Source organism: Psittacula echo (genome assembly GCF_963264785.1).
Source record: "Psittacula echo genome assembly, chromosome: 3".
Lineage (NCBI taxonomy): Eukaryota > Metazoa > Chordata > Aves > Psittaciformes > Psittacidae > Psittacula > Psittacula echo.
The window spans coordinates 13,701,815-13,721,230 of NC_137736.1; the positions used below are offsets into that span (position 1 = coordinate 13,701,815).

The window sequence follows — 19,416 nt, forward strand, 5'->3', positions numbered from 1 at the left end:
GCTAGGCAAAGAGGTGGTTACAGTTCATGTGACTATTTAAACTATTATTTGTGCACCCTTGAGAGTAGTGTCTGTATATTGTTCTAGAAGCTTGAGACTATCAACATCAATAGACGCCTCTATCCAAACAGATTGCTCCATAAACATTATCTTTCCTCCACCCACCCCAGTGATTCAGAAAGAGATGAAAAGATACTGTTATTTCATTATTTTTCAAATTGGTCTAGGTGATCATATAAAGAAAGAATTCTCCACTGAAATGTTAGTTCTAGGACACCAAAACTAGTTCTGGGATACCAACATGCACATAGATGTATGGGTTAATTTATTTTGAGGTTAAATCATCAGTAATGGTGTCACCAGCTAAAAGAGGCAAAGCATTAGATATCATTAGACCAACGCTCAGTTTAGTTTATACTTAACTCAGAAGTCCCAGGTAGAAAAGCTGTCAACAGTTTTTCTTCACAGGGCCAGAGGCACGCTCTTTAATTGCAATCGTTCAATAGGAGAAAGTACTTCCTGATGCAATGCCAGTACTGATAGCTTTGCTTACCAGGAATTTCTACTGCTTTGCAAAAAATTCCAAAGTGATTTTCCTCTGTCATTTTTCCCTATTCTTATCTCATTGACAGATGGTGACTCTCATAAATTAAGTATTTTCTTTTTTTGGGGGGGATGTAATTTTTAAATTTTAATGAATGGGAACACTTACTAATTTTGAAAGGAAAATTTAGCAAGGAAAAACCTAATACTTTGTGGCAAGAGCAAGCTAGAATCTCCCTGGACTACATCATGTAGCCACCGCTTTCCATTTGCTGCATTATGTGCTGAGTGGAATGAAGGAAAGGTCAGTTAGGGATATATACCAGATAATCATTTAATAACACTTCACCCCCATAATCCCAGAAGCCATTGCTGCCTGGAAATCTCTACATGTCTTTGACTAGAGACCTTGCCCTATAGTTTTACTGCCTTAATTTAAAGCTCTTGTGACAACTGTCCTTGTGATATATTTGCCAGTCTTGCTATTTTCTAGGTTTTGATATTATAAGACAGGCAACTGGTTACAAAATATGTTGAGGGTTCTTGAAAATACAGCTTTCCTGCCAACCTCTAAGGATAGGCTAACAGAGAGCAGCTGGTTCATGGGCATACAGAATTCACAATACTTTGTTCTCCTTATCTGATGCAGTGGTTCTCACTTTAACAGTGATGCTGCCTCCCACCTCAGCTCTCGCTTTAACATTGACATGACCTGCTATCTTAGGAAATCTTCATATTTTTTCTCTGCTTGTCCACTCTTCCAGAGCAGAGAGTTCTATTTCATTTTGCTATACTTCTAGCAAGCTGTCTGGACAGAAGACTATTATAGTACACCATCATAATCGTAATCTAGATGGCTGGTTCAGACCAGAAGTTGAGATAATATTCAGACGAACCACAAGTAAAGCTAATAAAAATTATGACAAACAGTATTTTAGACATTATTTTCACTGTAAAGTCACCATTTACCCCCACTACCCCACCCCAAACAATACAGAGGTACCACTCAGAATGTATTCTTAATGGGCAAGTATTGTCACATCATATTCAAAACAGAAACGCCCCTTAAGATCATTCAGTTCCAACCCCCCTGCCATGGGCAGGGTCACCTCACACTAGACCATGTCACCCAAGGCTCTGTCCAACCTGGCCTTGAACACTGCCAGGGATGGAGCATTTACCACTTCTTTGGCAACATGTTCCAGTGCTGTTCAGCACAGGACATCCAACTCCTAAGCAGCAATGCCATGGGTCACATCAATGCCGTTAGATGGAAAAGGTAGCCAAGCCTTACAAATCAAGTAAACAGAATTATGTGAATCTTTGTAACTGATGAGTTGGATGCAGCAAAAAGAAAAGAAAGAATGCTTGAAAAAGTAAGATAAAAAAGACAAATTTGGTCACTAGAAATTCTAAGACTTTCAGCAAAGCTTGACTTAATCATTGCATTAAGAACAAAACAAATATATATTTTTTTTCAGTCCATTCATTGAGCTGTATGCCCTAGGAGGCTTTAATTGGAACATCCTTCTAGATACTTCTGCCACTAGTTTTGAAGACATTAATGATGATTAACCATCAGTCTTCGTGTTGTGCAAACCTCCTACTTCCCAGGCAGTTGCTGGCTGGTAATACTTGTTTGCATACACCTGCTTCACTGCCTACTCTGTTCTCTGTGCCAGTATGCATCTTCCGCTCTCCAGAATATGCTAGCTGAAGTTCTGGAAAGTCACTCACATTTTCCATTATTATCCAGCCAGTTTAACCTCTGAATAACCCAGAAAACTGAAGTGATTAAAGTGAACACTTCCGAGCGCCAGCATATCAGGGCCGATGGAAATTACACTAAAATATGATTAGCCACCCACTAATAAAAAAAGTGATTTTAAAGAGGATTTTATGAGCAAGGAAGAGAAAAAGATACCCAGTACAAGAAGTGTTACCATAAAGAATGAAGAAAACTAATCAAGGCACACCAACTAAAAGTGGAGAACAAAAGTAATAGCAAATACAGAACCTTAAAAAACCCCAGATTAATAACTACTGCTTACTTAAAAATGTGAAACATTGACTTAAAAAAACCCCATTCTGGAAAATACATCCATAAATGTCCAGTAAGCTATATTACTGGAACCAAAATTCTGCAGTCTACTTGGGAAGATCAAATTCATTTCATTATAAAAGGCCTGCATTTCCCGAAAAATAGAAAGTGTAAGTAGAATATTGCAGGTAAGTTTGTATGTTTGTGGTAACAATATGTGCAAACCACTGGAGCTAAAAAAAACTCGTACAAGAATTACCATTTTGTATGGAAAAGCTGTGTCTTCTTCATTAAAACCAAGACAAGTAAGCATCATACATAAAAAGCCTCATTCAGAATTCACTGTTTCATGGAAGAGAAGCTGTGAGAGTGTATTTGCAAAACAGTTTATACTAAAAGCAACTCAGAGAAGGAACAAAATCTCCCTACAACAAATATCTATTAATTTTGGTCATTCCTTTAAGTAAGGGTAGGTGGAAATGTTAAGAGAATTTTGCAAGCAATAATTTCCTGTATTAGGATTTATGAGAGGAGGAAAATCTATAGGTTATATAAATTATATATTTATATATATTCATACATATCAGTGACAAGTTAATTGCACAGTTACTGTGAAATAATGCATGCTATTTTATGGTAATAATGCATTAAATCTATTGGAAACAATGGAACTGTAATTATATGGTAAGCTGTGTTAACGATACCACTTTAATATTCTGATGACTGTGAATTTAACTTATGTCAGCATTGCATGTACCGTAAAGTGATATACTGCATTTCTTTCCATGGTATAATAATAAAGTAACTTAATTACACATTCCTTAGGTTACAAATAGTTCTAGCATCCCAAGTTAGAACTTAAATATTAACAAAATAAATATCATGGGAAAATCTTGGCACGTTAAATTCAACTGGAATTTTCACTGGAGCTAGGATGACTTTTGTCAAATCTCTCTCACTACATTTGCATTGACACACCTCCGGTCAGGTTGGTGTTGTATGTGTCCCAGATCCTCCTGACAGTCTTGTAACATGGGCTGGAGTTCTTCCTGGGGAGATGGGGTGAGAGTGGCAGTTGACTGATGGCTATAGGAGACAGCGGCTGGAGAGGAAGCTGCTCCTCTGACAGGTGGAGTAGGACCTCGCTCATCTTCTTCCTCTTCCTCTAGCTCATCCTGCTGCAGATACATTCTTGCAGGTGGGACAGGACACGGAATTTCTTGGTCGTAGCTAAAATGATTTTTTAAGAAAATAAATACTTGAATTTTTACTGTGTAATTAGCATATTGGATACATGTATAAATAGCCAGACAAAAACCCAGCCATTGTACATGTGTTCTTGGAAACAGCTTAGGAAGGATGTACTGAGTGGTCATACACCACAGTCAGTAAGTGATCCCTAAATGGCCACACTACAGCTAGATGAGCAGCACCAGAATGGTATTGAAGGAAGGTCTCATTGCCACCTTGTAGGGCAAATTACAGTTCAATTACCTAGTGATTAAACGGAGGAATAGATGATGTGTTTATTTTTCTTACCTTTCATCCACTGAAAGACTGTAATCTTCACTATTGCTGTGGGGAGGTGGATGTGCTGGAGGGGGTGGAAGAAGATCTGCCCAGTTCATGCCAGCTTGCTTGGGAGCTTTTGGGGTCCGAGCACCCTTCTTGTGCCCTTGACTCCCTGTGAATAAACAACAGTACATATTCGTAATGCTTTTAAGTATCTCCTCACTGCTAGCTCTGAAAAACAAAGTAAACCTGGTCCCTCCCAAATGCTCTGGGAATTTACTATTGTGCTGAGTTGGAATAAACTGGAATTACTATTTTTTACACCAATTTGCAACTGCAGCTTCTTTGTAGAACTGCTCTACATTTTAAGCAGTTGAATTTAACCAGAAACTTTACACAGCACAGAAAAAAGCACATAGGATAGAAAACTGGAATTGTTAATAAATAGTCAAGATGTGACAAAACCATAAATGAATTCTACAAGCTATGTCATTAAAAGTGAGCTTCCTACTTCTATTAATTACATTATAGATTATCATCTAAAACAAATGAGCTGTAGACATATTTTCTAAAGTGCCTTTATACTATTTAATTGCTCAAACCTATAATACAATATGATACAGATATGATCTATTAAAGTTCCACTGTTGCATTAAGTCGCTGAATATATGTAATTTGTACTTGTCCACTGAAACATTTTAGGCACAATGAAATGACTAGTTTTAGTCTAAATGGCAGGTGCAGTTGAAAATAATTGCTGGAGGAACTAAAATAACAGCAAAAAAAATAAGAAAGAAGATCGACGAAGTATAACACAAATGTTTTTGACTACTATTACTGGGAAATTGTAGCTCATAACAGAACAATGCAGCTTCAACAGTTCCAGTAACTTTGAATAATACTAATTATTCAGGTGGTCTTGAATTTTAACTTTGGACACGGCTATGATGAGAACTGACTCTACCGCTCTTCCTTGGTATACATTTTTATCTGTCTTTGTTCTTGTTACTGCTGTCATTGTAGATAAAGTCGCTGCATTTTTAAGTATGTTTTAGAATCCTTTGCATTTCTCTCTTCGGCTGAGGCACAGTTTTATATTACTTTAGTTAAGCCTTATACACATGATTAAATGTGTTGCAGTGAGATTTAGGAAGCTTGTTTTTCTCACTTCTGCTGCGTCAGATTTTCCATTCTTACAGAGGGTAGCTCTGCTTATTATTGTCCCACTTCAGCTGCCAGATACAAACATATTTTAGGTAGGTACCATTATTTTTCCTGGTATCTCAGTATGTCAAGCAAGACCCAAACTATCCCAAGGCGACAATCATCTGCATTCTTTACCCTAAGCACCATGATATATACTAGATTCAGCACAATTAATTTATTACTCTGGTCACCTTGCTTCATTCCTGCTGGAGTCCTTGGTATATGACTATAAATTGTTAGCGTTATGAATAACCATAATAGATGTCAGCATGAAGAATACCACCTTCTCATTTTTAATTTGCATGGGTTCATACCCCCTGATATGTTTCCCACTGAATTTCAGGACTTTACATCATGGAGCACAAGCTCAGCACCACATCCTCATGTTGTAAACATGGGAATGGGCAAAAGGCTGGCTCCCAGAAGAACACCTCTGAGCATCTCGGAGAATCGGGAGCTGTGCTTATCTCAGCCCAGCCACTGACACTTAAGGTCACCCAGAGGCACAGCAGGCTCATCATGTTTACACCTCTGTTGTGCCTCAGTTGCCATCAGTCAAGATGGAGTTCAGGTTAGGATTAAGGTAACTGATCTATCAAAGACAACCACAGAACAAAATGTGACAAGAAAAGTCCTCATGTTGGTTAGTGGATGTAAAGTCCAGGGCACTGGTGATTACAACAGTAACTCACCCTGTAATGGGCTAGATGTAAATAAACACAGGCTAAGTATCAGATTTACAGTGAAGCCCTAAAGAAAGCCTATGTGTCGTTTACGGTTTAGCTCAAACATTTCACACACCTCTACCAGAAATTAAACCTGAAAGTGAACAGGTTATACCATAATGAGAACCCATAACTTTTGAATGAAACCATACTCTGTGGCTCCAATGCAGAGAGTGCAACTTCAGTGCCCTGATCAGCGTTCTTCAGCACAAAAAGCCTTTTTTTTTTTTCCAAGACTTTTTAGTGACAGCTGAAAAAGAATTTCTATGACTTGCCCATCTGGAGCCCATATTATTAACCAGTAGGGCATCAACATTATGAAATCCAGCTTCTATTTGATTTCATGACTTTCACAATTTAGGACAATGAGTTACTTAATTGACTATTAGATGGCTTAATGCCACAAGGATGCAACACAAATACAGGCACCTATTGGGCCAGTTTTTATGCTGTTTAACAAGCCTGTGCTGTATTCCTGTCAGTGGGTTCCTCTCCATCATCCCTTCTGTAAGCCCAGTAACCAGTGTTAACCACAGCTAGCACTGTGCACAAAGCAGTGCTAACTACAGCTAGCACACAAAAACCCCTCAGGTTTGGAAAACACTGTAGATACTCACCAGATGTACTACTACCTCTGTCTGAGCTGTTGTAGGATCCACCTGTATTCTGGTCGTATGACTGGTTGTACGGAATAGTTGGAGCAATGTTGTCATTTACCCGGTAATCTGCAAGTTTAATAGTACAGTTAATGCCATCCTTCAGAGACATATCTACTTTTAGATACCTGCTTTGTAACACGAAGTAAGATCCAAAAATAGTGAGGAAGAAATAAATTCATTCTTTGAAAATAAAATAATCTGATAATCATGGTTTATTTTTATCTTGTCTCTAATGGTAAGTTTAAGGAAATACATGAGGATGTAGCAGCTTCACAGCAAAAATGAAGTAAAATTAAATCCTATGCACAATGCCTCTGCAACAATTAAGTCTCTCTGGATATATACATGACCTGTGTGACTGTCATCTTGATTGATTTTCCAGGGTCTCTGCTTATTTATGCACACAGGGCAGCCAATGGACTGTGGTAGCTACTTTTTGTATTTCAAAGGTGACAACCCCACACAGGAGTCAGGCCTGCATTACAAGGGCTGAATGATCTGCTGGAGCAACAATGCAGCTCCACAGAATTTGGAGCAACAATTACAACAGAAGAGGTCTTTGTTTAATGCCTGCTGGCTTCAAGAAGATTTCTATTTACATTGGCTCACGCAGGTTCTAGCTACAGGCAGGGGCTCTTTTTTTGGCTAATGGCTGTTACCATAACTTCCTTCTCCATTTCCAAAGCACTCGATACACATATGTTACTTTTAAATCTAGATTTGGCAACCGGATCTGTAAAACTTTATCCGAAGAAAAATACTCATCTGGCAAAACAGTACTCATGTAAAAAGGAATTGCGATTTACAGAGAACAGAAAGGAGCCGAGTTACTCTTCATGCAGCAAATAAAACTGCATCATAAACAGAACCACTGGATGTAAAGTAGTGACAACGAAGCACAGCATGTAACTCATCAAAATGGTTACTTTCCATCACAAAAGCTTATAGGTATAATCATCAGCAAGATGGCTTTGACTTACGAAATGAGAAACCCCAAATCAGAATATTGAATCATAAAATAGCAAATCAAAACAAAAATAAACAAAACTAAGAATCCGGTCCCCATCTGCTGCAGAAATGTTTGTGATAATGTAAGCATGGGAAAAAGAGCAAAATGATAGATTCCACACCAGAGTGTATTCTGTAATAGTTTCTCAGCCTAGTTGCATTCCAGAAACCAAGCTGAAGCCCTACATACCGCATATGTTTACACAGAGGATAAACAGTAAATCAACACTCTGAAATATGTATATATGACTGTCAGCAGACAATGCTTTAAGGGGGCCTTTCCACACTACAATATGCTAGAGAATATGCAGCTGTAATAGACACAGTTTGAAAGATGCAGTATCTTCCAGGGCATAAAAACCAAACACGTTTTAATTCCAAACCCGATATGTAATACACAGTTCATGAAAGAAAACATAATTACAAAAAAAATACAGCTTTCACCCTCCAGTAAGGAGCCACAAAAATTGAATTTTCTTTTGACATGTTTATGTCAAGGGAAGGTGCCATATTTTATATTGCCCTTTGAACTCCTCTGTGAGTAGATGGGTCCGGTAGAGAAATCAACATTCCTGTAATGAAATGTATCTTTTCACTGGATAACTTATCACTATGCCATCACCTGAGTTACAACAATCCATGCAAAAAGTTCCAAGTTAGAATGGGTCCAGTTCCTAGGGATACTGTCTTGCAAATCAGGTTATTAAAAGAGGTTGCATGGTAGCCTGGAGGACTAGCAAGAAATCATATACCTATTTCTTCCAACTCCCACACATTATATTAAAGAAACATGCCCTCAAGGCCACAAAAGTACATTCTGATATTTCCCGTTAACACTGAAATCAATTTATTTTTAGCTTCTGGATTCACAGACTTCAGACAGGGTAACAAAGGAATTTAGTTTCCAAAACTGTGTGTGGAAGCATTGCCTCTCAAGATGTGAATCGAAGGCTTGCTAGGAACAAGCATAAAATGAATTGGATCACTCCATTTGTGTCCCCAGTGTACAACACAATACAATTTTAGAGAGTTTGATATGCAAAATTTCATTCGTTTACATGAACATGTAGATTTAATTAGTCTCCATCCACGACTGGGAAGAATGGGTTGACCTATTTAAAATTTAAGGTAGAGTATAATGTGACGACCATGCATCTGGCTTATGAATAAAATATCTGGCCTCTGTCCTAACCAATCCCTTAACTACTATTAAATTTAAATTAATCTCAAATCCATTGGAAATGTATTTTGTTTAACTAATTTCTAAAGATGCAGCTTTTTATTTTTTATAATAAATTCAGTATCTGAAGGTTATTGTGGTGCTAATTAACTCTGTGACAGTGCTAACTGTGTATATCTAAATCTAAAGAGGGAGTAGTCTGAAAGCACCACTGAAGTCTGTAATTGCTGAACTTGAAAGCTTTCGGTCCCAGCACCAGAAGGTCAAAACTCCTCTGATACCTAAAGAGGAGAAACAAGCTAAAAGCTCTTCACCTTTGTTTAATTTGTTTTGCTCCATAATGTTGTACTGTATGGGTGCAACCTCTTGCTTTTGCTGAACAGAGGGTTTCCAGTGTTTCTCATTCGTATCCCCGCTGCCATTGTTAACATTATTGCTGATATTTGACTGGATGAGTTGAGTGGTGGCATAAGGAGTGGGCTGCCCAGGCTGGCTGACAAATCTTCCGTCCTTTAGATTTGGACTATTGAAGGTTTTCATCTCATTGATTTTGTTGCTGAGGTCCACGTCACCATAAACAGTTGACTCAGGCAACATCAGGTTTGTTTGCTTGTTGTCCAGCTGATTGTTGTAATTTGCTATACAATCGGCTAACCACAGAGGAAAGAAAAAAGAAAAGGTCATTCTGTTCGCTTACACTATACTTTCAATGAAATTCCCTTTAAAAATCTCTTAGTGTGTAACTATATGGCAAATCTTTTAGTGTGTAACTATATGGCTTGCATCCATGAAGCAGAGATACTATAATTAACTGAACATTTTACAGACTATTATTTACCTTACAAGCTACTGCTGCAAAAGTGGTGTTCACTGTTTTGATTCACTGCAAACTCAAGACCTTCTGAATTGTATCTACAATGACTTACCTTGCTGGGCTTTTTCTACAGTGGCCATGTAACATTCACATTTTTAGACATTATTCTCAAAGCAGTACAAGGTATCCAATCAATAACTGATTAAAATAATTTGCATTGAAAAGAAAAATCAAACAAAACTTAATAGTGGGAATAACTGAAAATGTCATGTCATGTCATCACAACAACATTTAGACTTTCTTATACTCATGATAAGAAACAGAGATACAACAATATTTACTATATTTTTATAAAACCATTGTTATAAAACAGACTGAAAAATGATCACACATGAGAGAATTAAAGAGAAACAGTACAATGCGAAAGGTATCTCAGTACCCAGTAGCAAGTCTTTATTTGATCATCGTTTCCTTGTACAATCATATATTTTGGTTTGAAACAGAAAGACAGGAAAGCAATCTGGTAATTTTGCTAGTTTTCAGTTCCCTTGGATATTGCAAAATAAGTAATACCATAGTAATATAATTGTCCTGAATGTTAAATATGTATCGCATAGACAGTGTGAATTCTTTCTTCTAACATTATTCCATCATGACATCACCACTTATTCCACAGAGTAAATTAGACATGTACTGATGCTCTGGTCATTATTGTGTGAACCAGTGTGCCTGCCTTCTATGTTCTTTTGCCTTTGCATGACAGCAGCTCCACACACTTTCCTCTCCGTATCCAGTCCACTGGAAGCATACTGACCAGAGTAACACAGTCTGCAGGTTGGCAGTTAGAAGACATGGAGAAACTAGCATTCAATGATCGCTGACCAAAAATTCTCGTTTGCTAACTGATTAATGCATCGATAATTACATAACAATTACCAGGAATACAGTTTTCCTCTTTTAAAAGATGTGGTACTTATGTTAATGAGCTTGATTCAAAACCTGAAGTTCGTTACCTGTGGCCACAATTAATTTACTAGAGCGGATGCCAAGTAAAACTAAGTACAGAATTCAGGATTTGACCATCATACTAAATGAAGTAACTACTAAATATATAGAGGATGACAAATTTAAAAAGAATTCCCTAATACATGTACCTTTTTTAAGAAATATTTCCTGAAAAAGAGAAACAAAATACTACTTGAGGAAGAAAACCACTGATCCACATTTTCAGTGGTTAAGGAACAGTATCAGAACATGTCTCATATAGCTTATCATTGCCCCCCAGCTTGTGTTTTTTGAAGGTTTTACTGTTTGATATATTTTTCTTTCTTATGTGAGCTGCTATTTATTGCTTCTGTTATTTATTGCTTTACAGTCTTCAACTTCTTGATTTCCACTTTTTAAATGTTTTTTCATTTCTGCTTTTTCTTTTGCTTACTGAAACCACCCTAGTCTTTCCTCCTTTCCAAGTTTATTGTTTTATATTGGGTGATTATGCATCCAGCATATTCTTCCTTCCTAATACTTTGTACTTTGCCGTAATATCCTTGCAGGGTCACTTATGAAATGAATTTTTACCTCCTTCCATTTTCAGCTACATACGATTTGCGTGTAGGGCAACATAATCAATACAATATACACAATAGGTACATTTTCTTACAAAGATGCATTAGAATTCCTCAAAGTACTTAAGCAAAATTGGTTTACCTATCTCACAGTAGATTTATTCTGTTAGATTTTTTTATAACATCTACTTTTAGAACAAGCCGTTCCTACTCTGTAGACTTGGAAGACAATACTATATATAAAGGAACAGTTATTTAGCACATTTACAGATTATATATATACATATCTCCATGTGTGTGTATATATATATATATATCCAACACTGTTGCTTCAGAGCATAAGTCAAGCCCAAGCTGATAAAATTAAGAATATTTGCCAGATTTTCCAGGACAGAAGAGAGCACTAAGAGCATCTTGTCTGACCCTCAAGCTCATTAGCTCTACTTGAAAGGAAGGAATCACTCTGCAACATAACCAAGCTTAACATAAAAGCTAAACTGAGAAAGGATCCACTGCACCTTATGACAAGATGTTATAATAGTTTACAACCCTCAAAAATGTGCATTCTCTTCCTTTTCTGAATTTGTTAACTTGCAGTTACTAGAACTTGGTATGTCTGTACTTGCCACGATAAAGTATCTCTGTATCAGGAATCTTTTTACATAGGTATTTGTGGAAATGATATCCTCAGGCAGAGTAAGATACAAGTCTCTAATGTTAAAATTTCTCACTTTCCTCTGAGGCACTTGGCACTGGTCAGTGCCAGACAGCATTACTGCAGATGAATTACCATTATCACCATCTATGAATTATCAGCCATTATGGCTGGCTTCACATTCATTACAGGAGGTAATGCTGTTTAGCCCTTGTGCAACTTCACTATAAGTAATCATACTCCCTCTCTGAAACACTGGGAAATACTACTAGGTGCTGGTAGTGGAAAAGACTCATTTTCACTCCTCACCAGTAATGCAAACCAGGTTAAAACTAAAGGAACCTAACATCCGTTTAAAACAAAATGTGAACAATTAGAACTTCCAGATCTGTATCTACAACTGTGCTCTCACGGAACTCATGAGGTTTTCTTCAAGAGCACTCCTACCCAAGCTCCTGGGAAACTACCACAAAACCTAACATTTCATAATTGCTTTTTGAGTGTGAACTTTTTTATCCACATGCCCTAAACAGAAAACCAGCTATTCATTTTCGTAGAGAATGGCACCCCAAGGGAAGTACTGAATGTGCCAAAGTAGGCTGACTGCAAGTACTGGAGCAATGTTTCACTTCGTGCTTCCAATCACACCCAAACCAGAAGGAAAATCTCACTAGTGTCATTTTGGTATTTCTCCTTCTCCATCCAAGCAACAAAGATGTACAGAACAACCTAAAAATTACCTTAGCTGCTCTTTTTCAGATGCTGAAACATATCAGTTCAGTGTGACTTTTGGTAACATTGAACTCTGCAGGGGATCTTCAGCCCACAGCTTGCTATAACTATCCAGAGGGGACCGAAAAAAGATATCAAAAAAGGGACCAAAAGCATCACCATAACATAGAAGAGCAACTATATTAAGCCTAAATGCATTGGAAATAAAACCCCAAACAAACCTGTACACTCTCTCATGTATTAGATGTACTCTGTAAACAGGATTCCTTTAGCAAGGTAGAAACATATCTAACCTGGTCGACTGTACGTCGTAAGGTTGCTATCACTGTTTCCGTTGCCGGAGGTGCAGCAGTTGATGGAGCAGTCATTGTGATTGTTCCCTGTGTTAGGCCAAGTATCTGCTAGCCATGGCTGAGTGGCTGGTTCATTGATGTTTAGGAGTCCTGGCCTTTAAAAGCAAAGGTTGGTCATTTCAAAACTTAAACAAAAGCATTTCCACATTGCAATCATATTCTTCTCAAAAGATTAGATATGACAAAATAATATCAAATATTTAAAGGCTTGAACATTAGAAAATACAGCTTGATTTAATTATTCAATGGTCTCTGGTCTCCTGTATAACTTGCTCCTTGGTTGGACACTGAACAGCCAAGGACAGCATCAATTCAGTTTGCAGAACTACACATACGCTGGGTGCATTGGGTGCAACATTTATCTGTCCCTTTGTTTTGTGGGCTTTTTTGTAGGAAAGTTGTAATTTAATTTCTCTACCCTTTCTCCTTTTCTTAAACAAAATGAAGGTAAAAACGGGGAAATTGGCAAGTCAAATAGAACAGAAAATTCACACACAGAAGCAAGATGGATATGTGAAAATAAGAGCCGAGTTTGGATATGAATACTCCCAATTTCTGGTGATTTATGAAGCCAAGTTCTCCTCACCATCAGATAGCACTACTGTACTGGATCAAAGGAACACTGTCTCTTTCATCACGGGATTTAACAGGCAACTTTCCATTCAAAATAGTGCAGAAACTAGTCTCCATAATATTAGATGCGGTGCTCTTCAAAAATAAAATATGCTAATCCTCTTAAACTGGAAGTTGAGAACACAAACTGCACCCATTTAGTTGTGGGGGATACAGTCTGTCAGCACCACAGGCTTAAGTCATAGTCTTAGAGTGATATTTAAATAAAAGATCTATATGTATATATATTTCTTTACTGAATATATCATCTAACAATTTAACATAGGAGGTGATGGGGCTTGACTTACTGTCAGGCTGACAAACCAGCCAATACACATACACTAAACAAGCATTTTTTGTAAATCTGAAACATATGCACAGCTGTGTAGTTCTGTGAGCAGGCCAGCTGATTTGAAATACTCTTTGCCTTAACACTCTGCTGTTACAATGAAACTACACCTCAAGGCATTTGGAGGAGACAAAGCCTTCCAGAACCTATCAGTACTTTCAAGACCTCTGAACTGGATTTTTGGATAGTGGGTTAAAGGTCTTTTGCTTCTAAAATTCATTTTTCATTCACACCTGCTGCCATGTAAGAGATGTGGTACAAGGTATACAGTAGACAAAAACTCTACTAACTGGAGCCATTTAGGTGAAACTTAGTCAAGAGATGTTTCCATTACAACTCCATAGCCTGATAATGAGTAGAGTTCACCATCGCCAAAGATCTTTAACTTTTGCAGCAAACTCCTTGAATCCTTGAATTACTGTACAGGGTCTGCAGTAGGAGTGGACTGAGCAAGTGGCTGTGTGGGTGGTGGCTGGAGTCAATCCACCAAAATACCCATTCCTTGAATCTTGTCTAGAAAAGGGATTGCCACAGAAATGGGTATTTTTCTCAGCATTGCAGAAATGGGGATTATGTTGAAATATATCACTGTGACATTCTGAATAAAGCTTTAACATGCTCACATAACTGCACTTGGCAAAAATGCTAAACCTCTCCAAAACATTGCGAATACAATGTAAGGAAGCAAACACTTCAGGTTTGGAAATCAGAGGAAGGTTTCATATGTAAAAATAACATTATTTTCTTTACATTACAGAAGTATGTTTCATATGGTACAACATCATGCATTCTGTAAACATTATATACGCAAATGAACAGAAGACGCATAGATGTTAAAACCTTGAATAAATTACACTGCTAGATTGTGGCCCTGATCCTTAAAACTAGAATAGTAAAAAATTATGCTGCTTCTTAAACAGGGGAAGTTTAGATTGGATATAAGGAGGAAGTTTTTTACTGTGAGGGTAGTGAGGCACTGGAATGGGTTGCCCAAAGAAGCTGTGAATGCTCCATCCCTGGCGTTGCTCAAGGCCAGGTCGGAGAGAGCCTTGGGTGACATGGTTTAGTGTGGGGTGTCCCTGCCCATGGCAGGGGGGCTGGAACTAGATGATCTTAAGGTCCCTTCCAACCCTAACTGTTCTATGATTCTATGATTCTCTAGCAGTGCGAAACTGACTGTGTACGATGTAGACACCTCAGGGTTCATTTCTGTCCTCTAAGTCTGCGTGAGTGTGCTTTGTCTATCTTGTGCTATGGGAAGAGCGAGAAAGCGCAGTGGCACAGAGAACACAAAGGATGTTAACTGCGTACCTTTTTGAACAACCTTCTCAGGGAAAGAGAGGGTTCATCTCTGTTGTCTCTTATTTTCTCACTGTCCTGGGGTGAAGGCAGCAACCCAGTGATTTACAGATTTGTCCATTCAAAAATCACACGGTAACTGTTCTAGAGGTTTTCCTCCATGGTTTTATGGCTATGACAACACAGCAGCATGCAGTTCTGGACACAGATATCTGCAATTGCTCTTAACATGACAGGTTCAGCAGCATCAGGAGAGTAGCCACAGACTGGGAATGTTTAATTTTATGCCTAATCTTTACCACTACTGAATTTTTGTACAGTCTTGCAAATTAGGGATCACAAGATGCCACTTGTGAAACAGGAACTGATACAGGAATTTATGGCCCAGCTGCTCGCTGATATTTTAGAGTTTATCTCAGTATCATGCCAAATCTTTAACTGAGATGCTTGTAAAAAGGCATGCTTGAATGTGACCTACAAAAAATCCAAAAGGTGTGCTACTGAATGCCACTGCTCTGACCTATGTTTTTGCTAAAAACCTGAAGAAATTTCCACCTCTACACAGGAAACCTGAATTACTATTTTGTCCACTCTTATTGAGTAATAATGTCAACCCAGTAAATATGTTTTAGTTAAATCCTCAATATGCAATGGGCTAGGTTCTGAAAGTGGGGGATTTTAATGAAAAACCCACCTGTTTCCTTCCATGCCCCATCTCTTGTGAGTGATGCTTTACCTGTTTTGCATCCACAGCAAGGCTTTTCCTTAAAAAGTCACCTTATAAAGCCGTTTATGTCTTCAGCAATTTTTCCCAATAAACATTTTCTTTCTTTGTAGTGTTTGGGAAGCAGCTATATTTCTTAATCCTCATAAATGCCAAGACTTAATTACTTTTATTTCCTTAATCAGCTGGTAAGCCAGGTCTTTATTTTGAAGTTAAAGTGCTCCCTCTGCTGCTCATTCTTTGAGATGCAGTTTTTACAGGTTAACAAAGCTGAAAATATTACAACTCATTCGTTAGAAATCAGCCCAAAAATTCAAACCATATATCCTCCTTCTGAACAGAAAAGTATATGGCCAAAATGTATCAATTAATATAATAAATTAAAACATATCTCTGTAAGCGATTATTCTGCCATCACTTACAAGGACAATAGCACTCCTGACACCCTTTAGTTGCACACAATTTAGAGCTTTAAAAATAAAGCACATAATTACCTGCCTCCACTGCTTACGGCCTCTCCTCCTCTCTGATACGTTACTGAAATAGTTAAAGATAAAAAAGGGAAATAATTTAAAAAACGTAGATTCCTTGCATAAAACCCCAGACTCCTTAAATAGTATTAAATTTGCCTTTGCTTCATTTTAGCTAACACAATAAACGTGCATTGTATATACATTAGTTCTGAGTCTCATTCTGCAAGCTATTCCTTCAAATATGAGTTTAGACATAGGACTAGTGTTGCTTGATAACTGCTAGTCTTAGCTTCAACAAAGTTATACATTTCAGTTCTGTTCTGAATAACACAAACACACACATGTATCACTTAAAGAAAGCAGGAAGCCATACATCAGGTTGAACTTAACATAACTCTGCTGACTTCAGTAGAGTTACTCTGTGGAAGAATTTAGGTCATATATTTGTTTCATGAATGGCTAGATGTTAAAGCTTTGCTCTACCTTATTACTTTGGTAAGATTAAAAGGTATCATGGTTCTATAACAGGCCTTTCTTCCAATGGAAACAATGGTTCATTACAGCTGAATGTACCGTGAAAACACTTGCTCTTTCTGAATGCTACTCCACTACACTCATGGAACAAACACGCTCTAAAAGTCCACAGAAGCTTCACATTTTATAACATTTTACAACATTTTACAATTGGATTTAGAAATTATGCTTTTTAATATGAAAATTTAAAAGAACAATCCTGGCAAAATATGTCTGGCATAAAGAGCACTTCCTAAATTAGAAGGAACAGTTTTGCTAGCATTTTAGAAGCATAGACATTAACAAAGTGGATGTCCACATGCATTAATTTGTTGGCATGGATTGCATATCCTTCATGGGAAGCGTCATGGTTGAAAAGTTAGTTTTTAGGATGAAAATGCCTGAGAAACAGTGCCGTAAATTCTGCAGGTTTGCACTGGGTTTGGCAAAGAGTTAAGGAGATTGCCTCCCTGCAAATGCTGATGGATTCTACATTTTCCAACTAGGAATGTGCTGAAAAAAAGCAGCCAAATTCTGCTCTTTAGAAGAACTCCAAACTGGGAGTCTGCAAGAGAGAGATAAATGCTGGCAGTGATTACAATAACAGGATTAAACTGGAGGATGCATTGCTACAGGTAAGTCTTTTGCTATAGGTAATGCTAAAGACGAGGGTGTGGTTCCATTGAAATGGAACTAATGAGTGGGATCCTGGGTTGAAAAAGGATCTTCTGCCCCCGTTTACATGTTTTACATGCTTCATGTTTTCTCTAATTTCTTCTTTGAAAATCTCAGTGCTATTTATTTTGCAGCTCTGCTATATCTTAAGGAATCCTGATGTTTTCTTTTAATGCTAAGAATCCATCTGAGAAAATATATGTCACCTAACCTACCAACCTCTGCAGAATTTCCATAGTATGCTACTATTGTGACTGCAATAGAAGCCCTCTGTTAAGCCAACTGAAGTGACAGCATAATAATAATAGTTTGAACTAGTCTCCACCATGGATCTCAAAGGACTTCACAAACACTAAGGGCCTCTCTGACTCATGTCAAACAGTAAGCAACTCCACCGAACGTAACAGGATAACTTTTGAAACGAGATACTATTCAATGGGACAAAAAGCACGTGGATAAGAATCTAACCCATTACTACTAGGTCTGTGTGGATGAATGCAGGCAGACATGAGATTGCTTCACCTGTGGTCCAACTTGGAAGGATGTAACTCTGTTGCACAGAGGCCAGGGCAGTGCACTGCTGATTTTGAGTGCGCACAGGAGGGGGCAGGTGGGTTTTATCGTGCCTGGATATGCCACCAAGTCTCATAGAACTCTTGTGAAAATAAGGGATTTAGAACAAAGGAGGAAAAAGCAACCTGTCTGTCCACTCAGGCTGTAGCTAAAAGTAATGCAGTATACTGGTGGGTACTGAATGTTTCGAATTTTATCTACTGTAGAGGAAAAACCACTCAGCTGCTAAACCATGGGACCGACTGCAGGTCAGCTCTAGAGAACAGAAAGGCTCTCACAGATTTTGGCGGGCTGTGGCTCAGGTTATATTTTGTACATTTCCAAACAAAAAGAAACATAGAATGATCTTAGACCCATTCTGAAAATGAAATTACCCCGTTTATGTAGAACAGGATGATTATTTTATATTTTTTGAGCACAAATACAGTTTAAGGTAGCAAGCAAAGAAATCTAACTGCTGCAACAGTTTGATTTTCTGTATCTTTCAAAGCAAGCAACTCCTAGGGCTCTGGATTAATGCAGATTCAGAGGAAAGAAAAGCAAATGTTTCCTTAACTATAATCCCACTGAATCCCTTTCAAGTCAGCATCTGGGCTCTGCAAAGTCGCTCCTCCTCCATCAGAAGCACCTTTTGTAGCAGTAGATGCAGAAGGCCACAGTACTCCATTGTAATATGCAAGAAGAGAGACCAGGTTGATGGGATCATGCTACAAAATGGCATGCTTGCATTACATGGTATACTACAAAATGGTACACACAGATGTCAGCTACAAAGGAAATATACACTACTTAGAGAACAAAATAATGATACCTGTCATTAATGAATCTGTTTTAAAACCCTGCAGAACAGCTGGGCTGGTTATGTCAGAAAAAGAAAACAGTACCACAAACACATGCTAAAGGAACAAAGAAGAGGGGAAAAGTGCAAATATATACCTGTTGGTGTGAAGGTAAAAGACGGGACTGAAAAATCAAAACAAAATACAAACTGGTTATTAAGCTGAAGAGAGAAAGGGAAACATACCACATTAGTATAAATCTAGCAGACAGCTGAACATAAAACAAATGTATATAACTAACCCAGTAGTTCAGTGACATTGGTACAGAAATAAAATGAAATTTGCAATTCAAAAAGAAGCCTGTTTTTGCAGGTATTATTCTGAACAAAAAAAATAAGCTTGATATTCTATGGTACTCTTGAGGGG

At 37.8% G+C, this 19,416-nt stretch overlaps 1 protein-coding gene across 1 annotated transcript in view; it reads right to left on the reverse strand.

The window, feature by feature from the left end:
• ROBO1 (roundabout guidance receptor 1) overlaps positions 1–19,416 on the reverse strand; it is a gene marked incomplete at both ends in the record, with an annotated part of 515,624 nt that overhangs the window by 11,685 nt on the left and 484,523 nt on the right. The window contains 7 exons of the mRNA XM_080612700.1: positions 3,563–3,814; positions 4,124–4,268; positions 6,645–6,752; positions 9,189–9,524; positions 12,934–13,088; positions 16,472–16,514; positions 19,148–19,174. Of these exons, the coding sequence (XP_080468826.1) occupies positions 3,563–3,814; positions 4,124–4,268; positions 6,645–6,752; positions 9,189–9,524; positions 12,934–13,088; positions 16,472–16,514; positions 19,148–19,174 (1,066 nt within the window). The remainder of the gene's footprint in view (positions 1–3,562; positions 3,815–4,123; positions 4,269–6,644; positions 6,753–9,188; positions 9,525–12,933; positions 13,089–16,471; positions 16,515–19,147; positions 19,175–19,416) is intronic.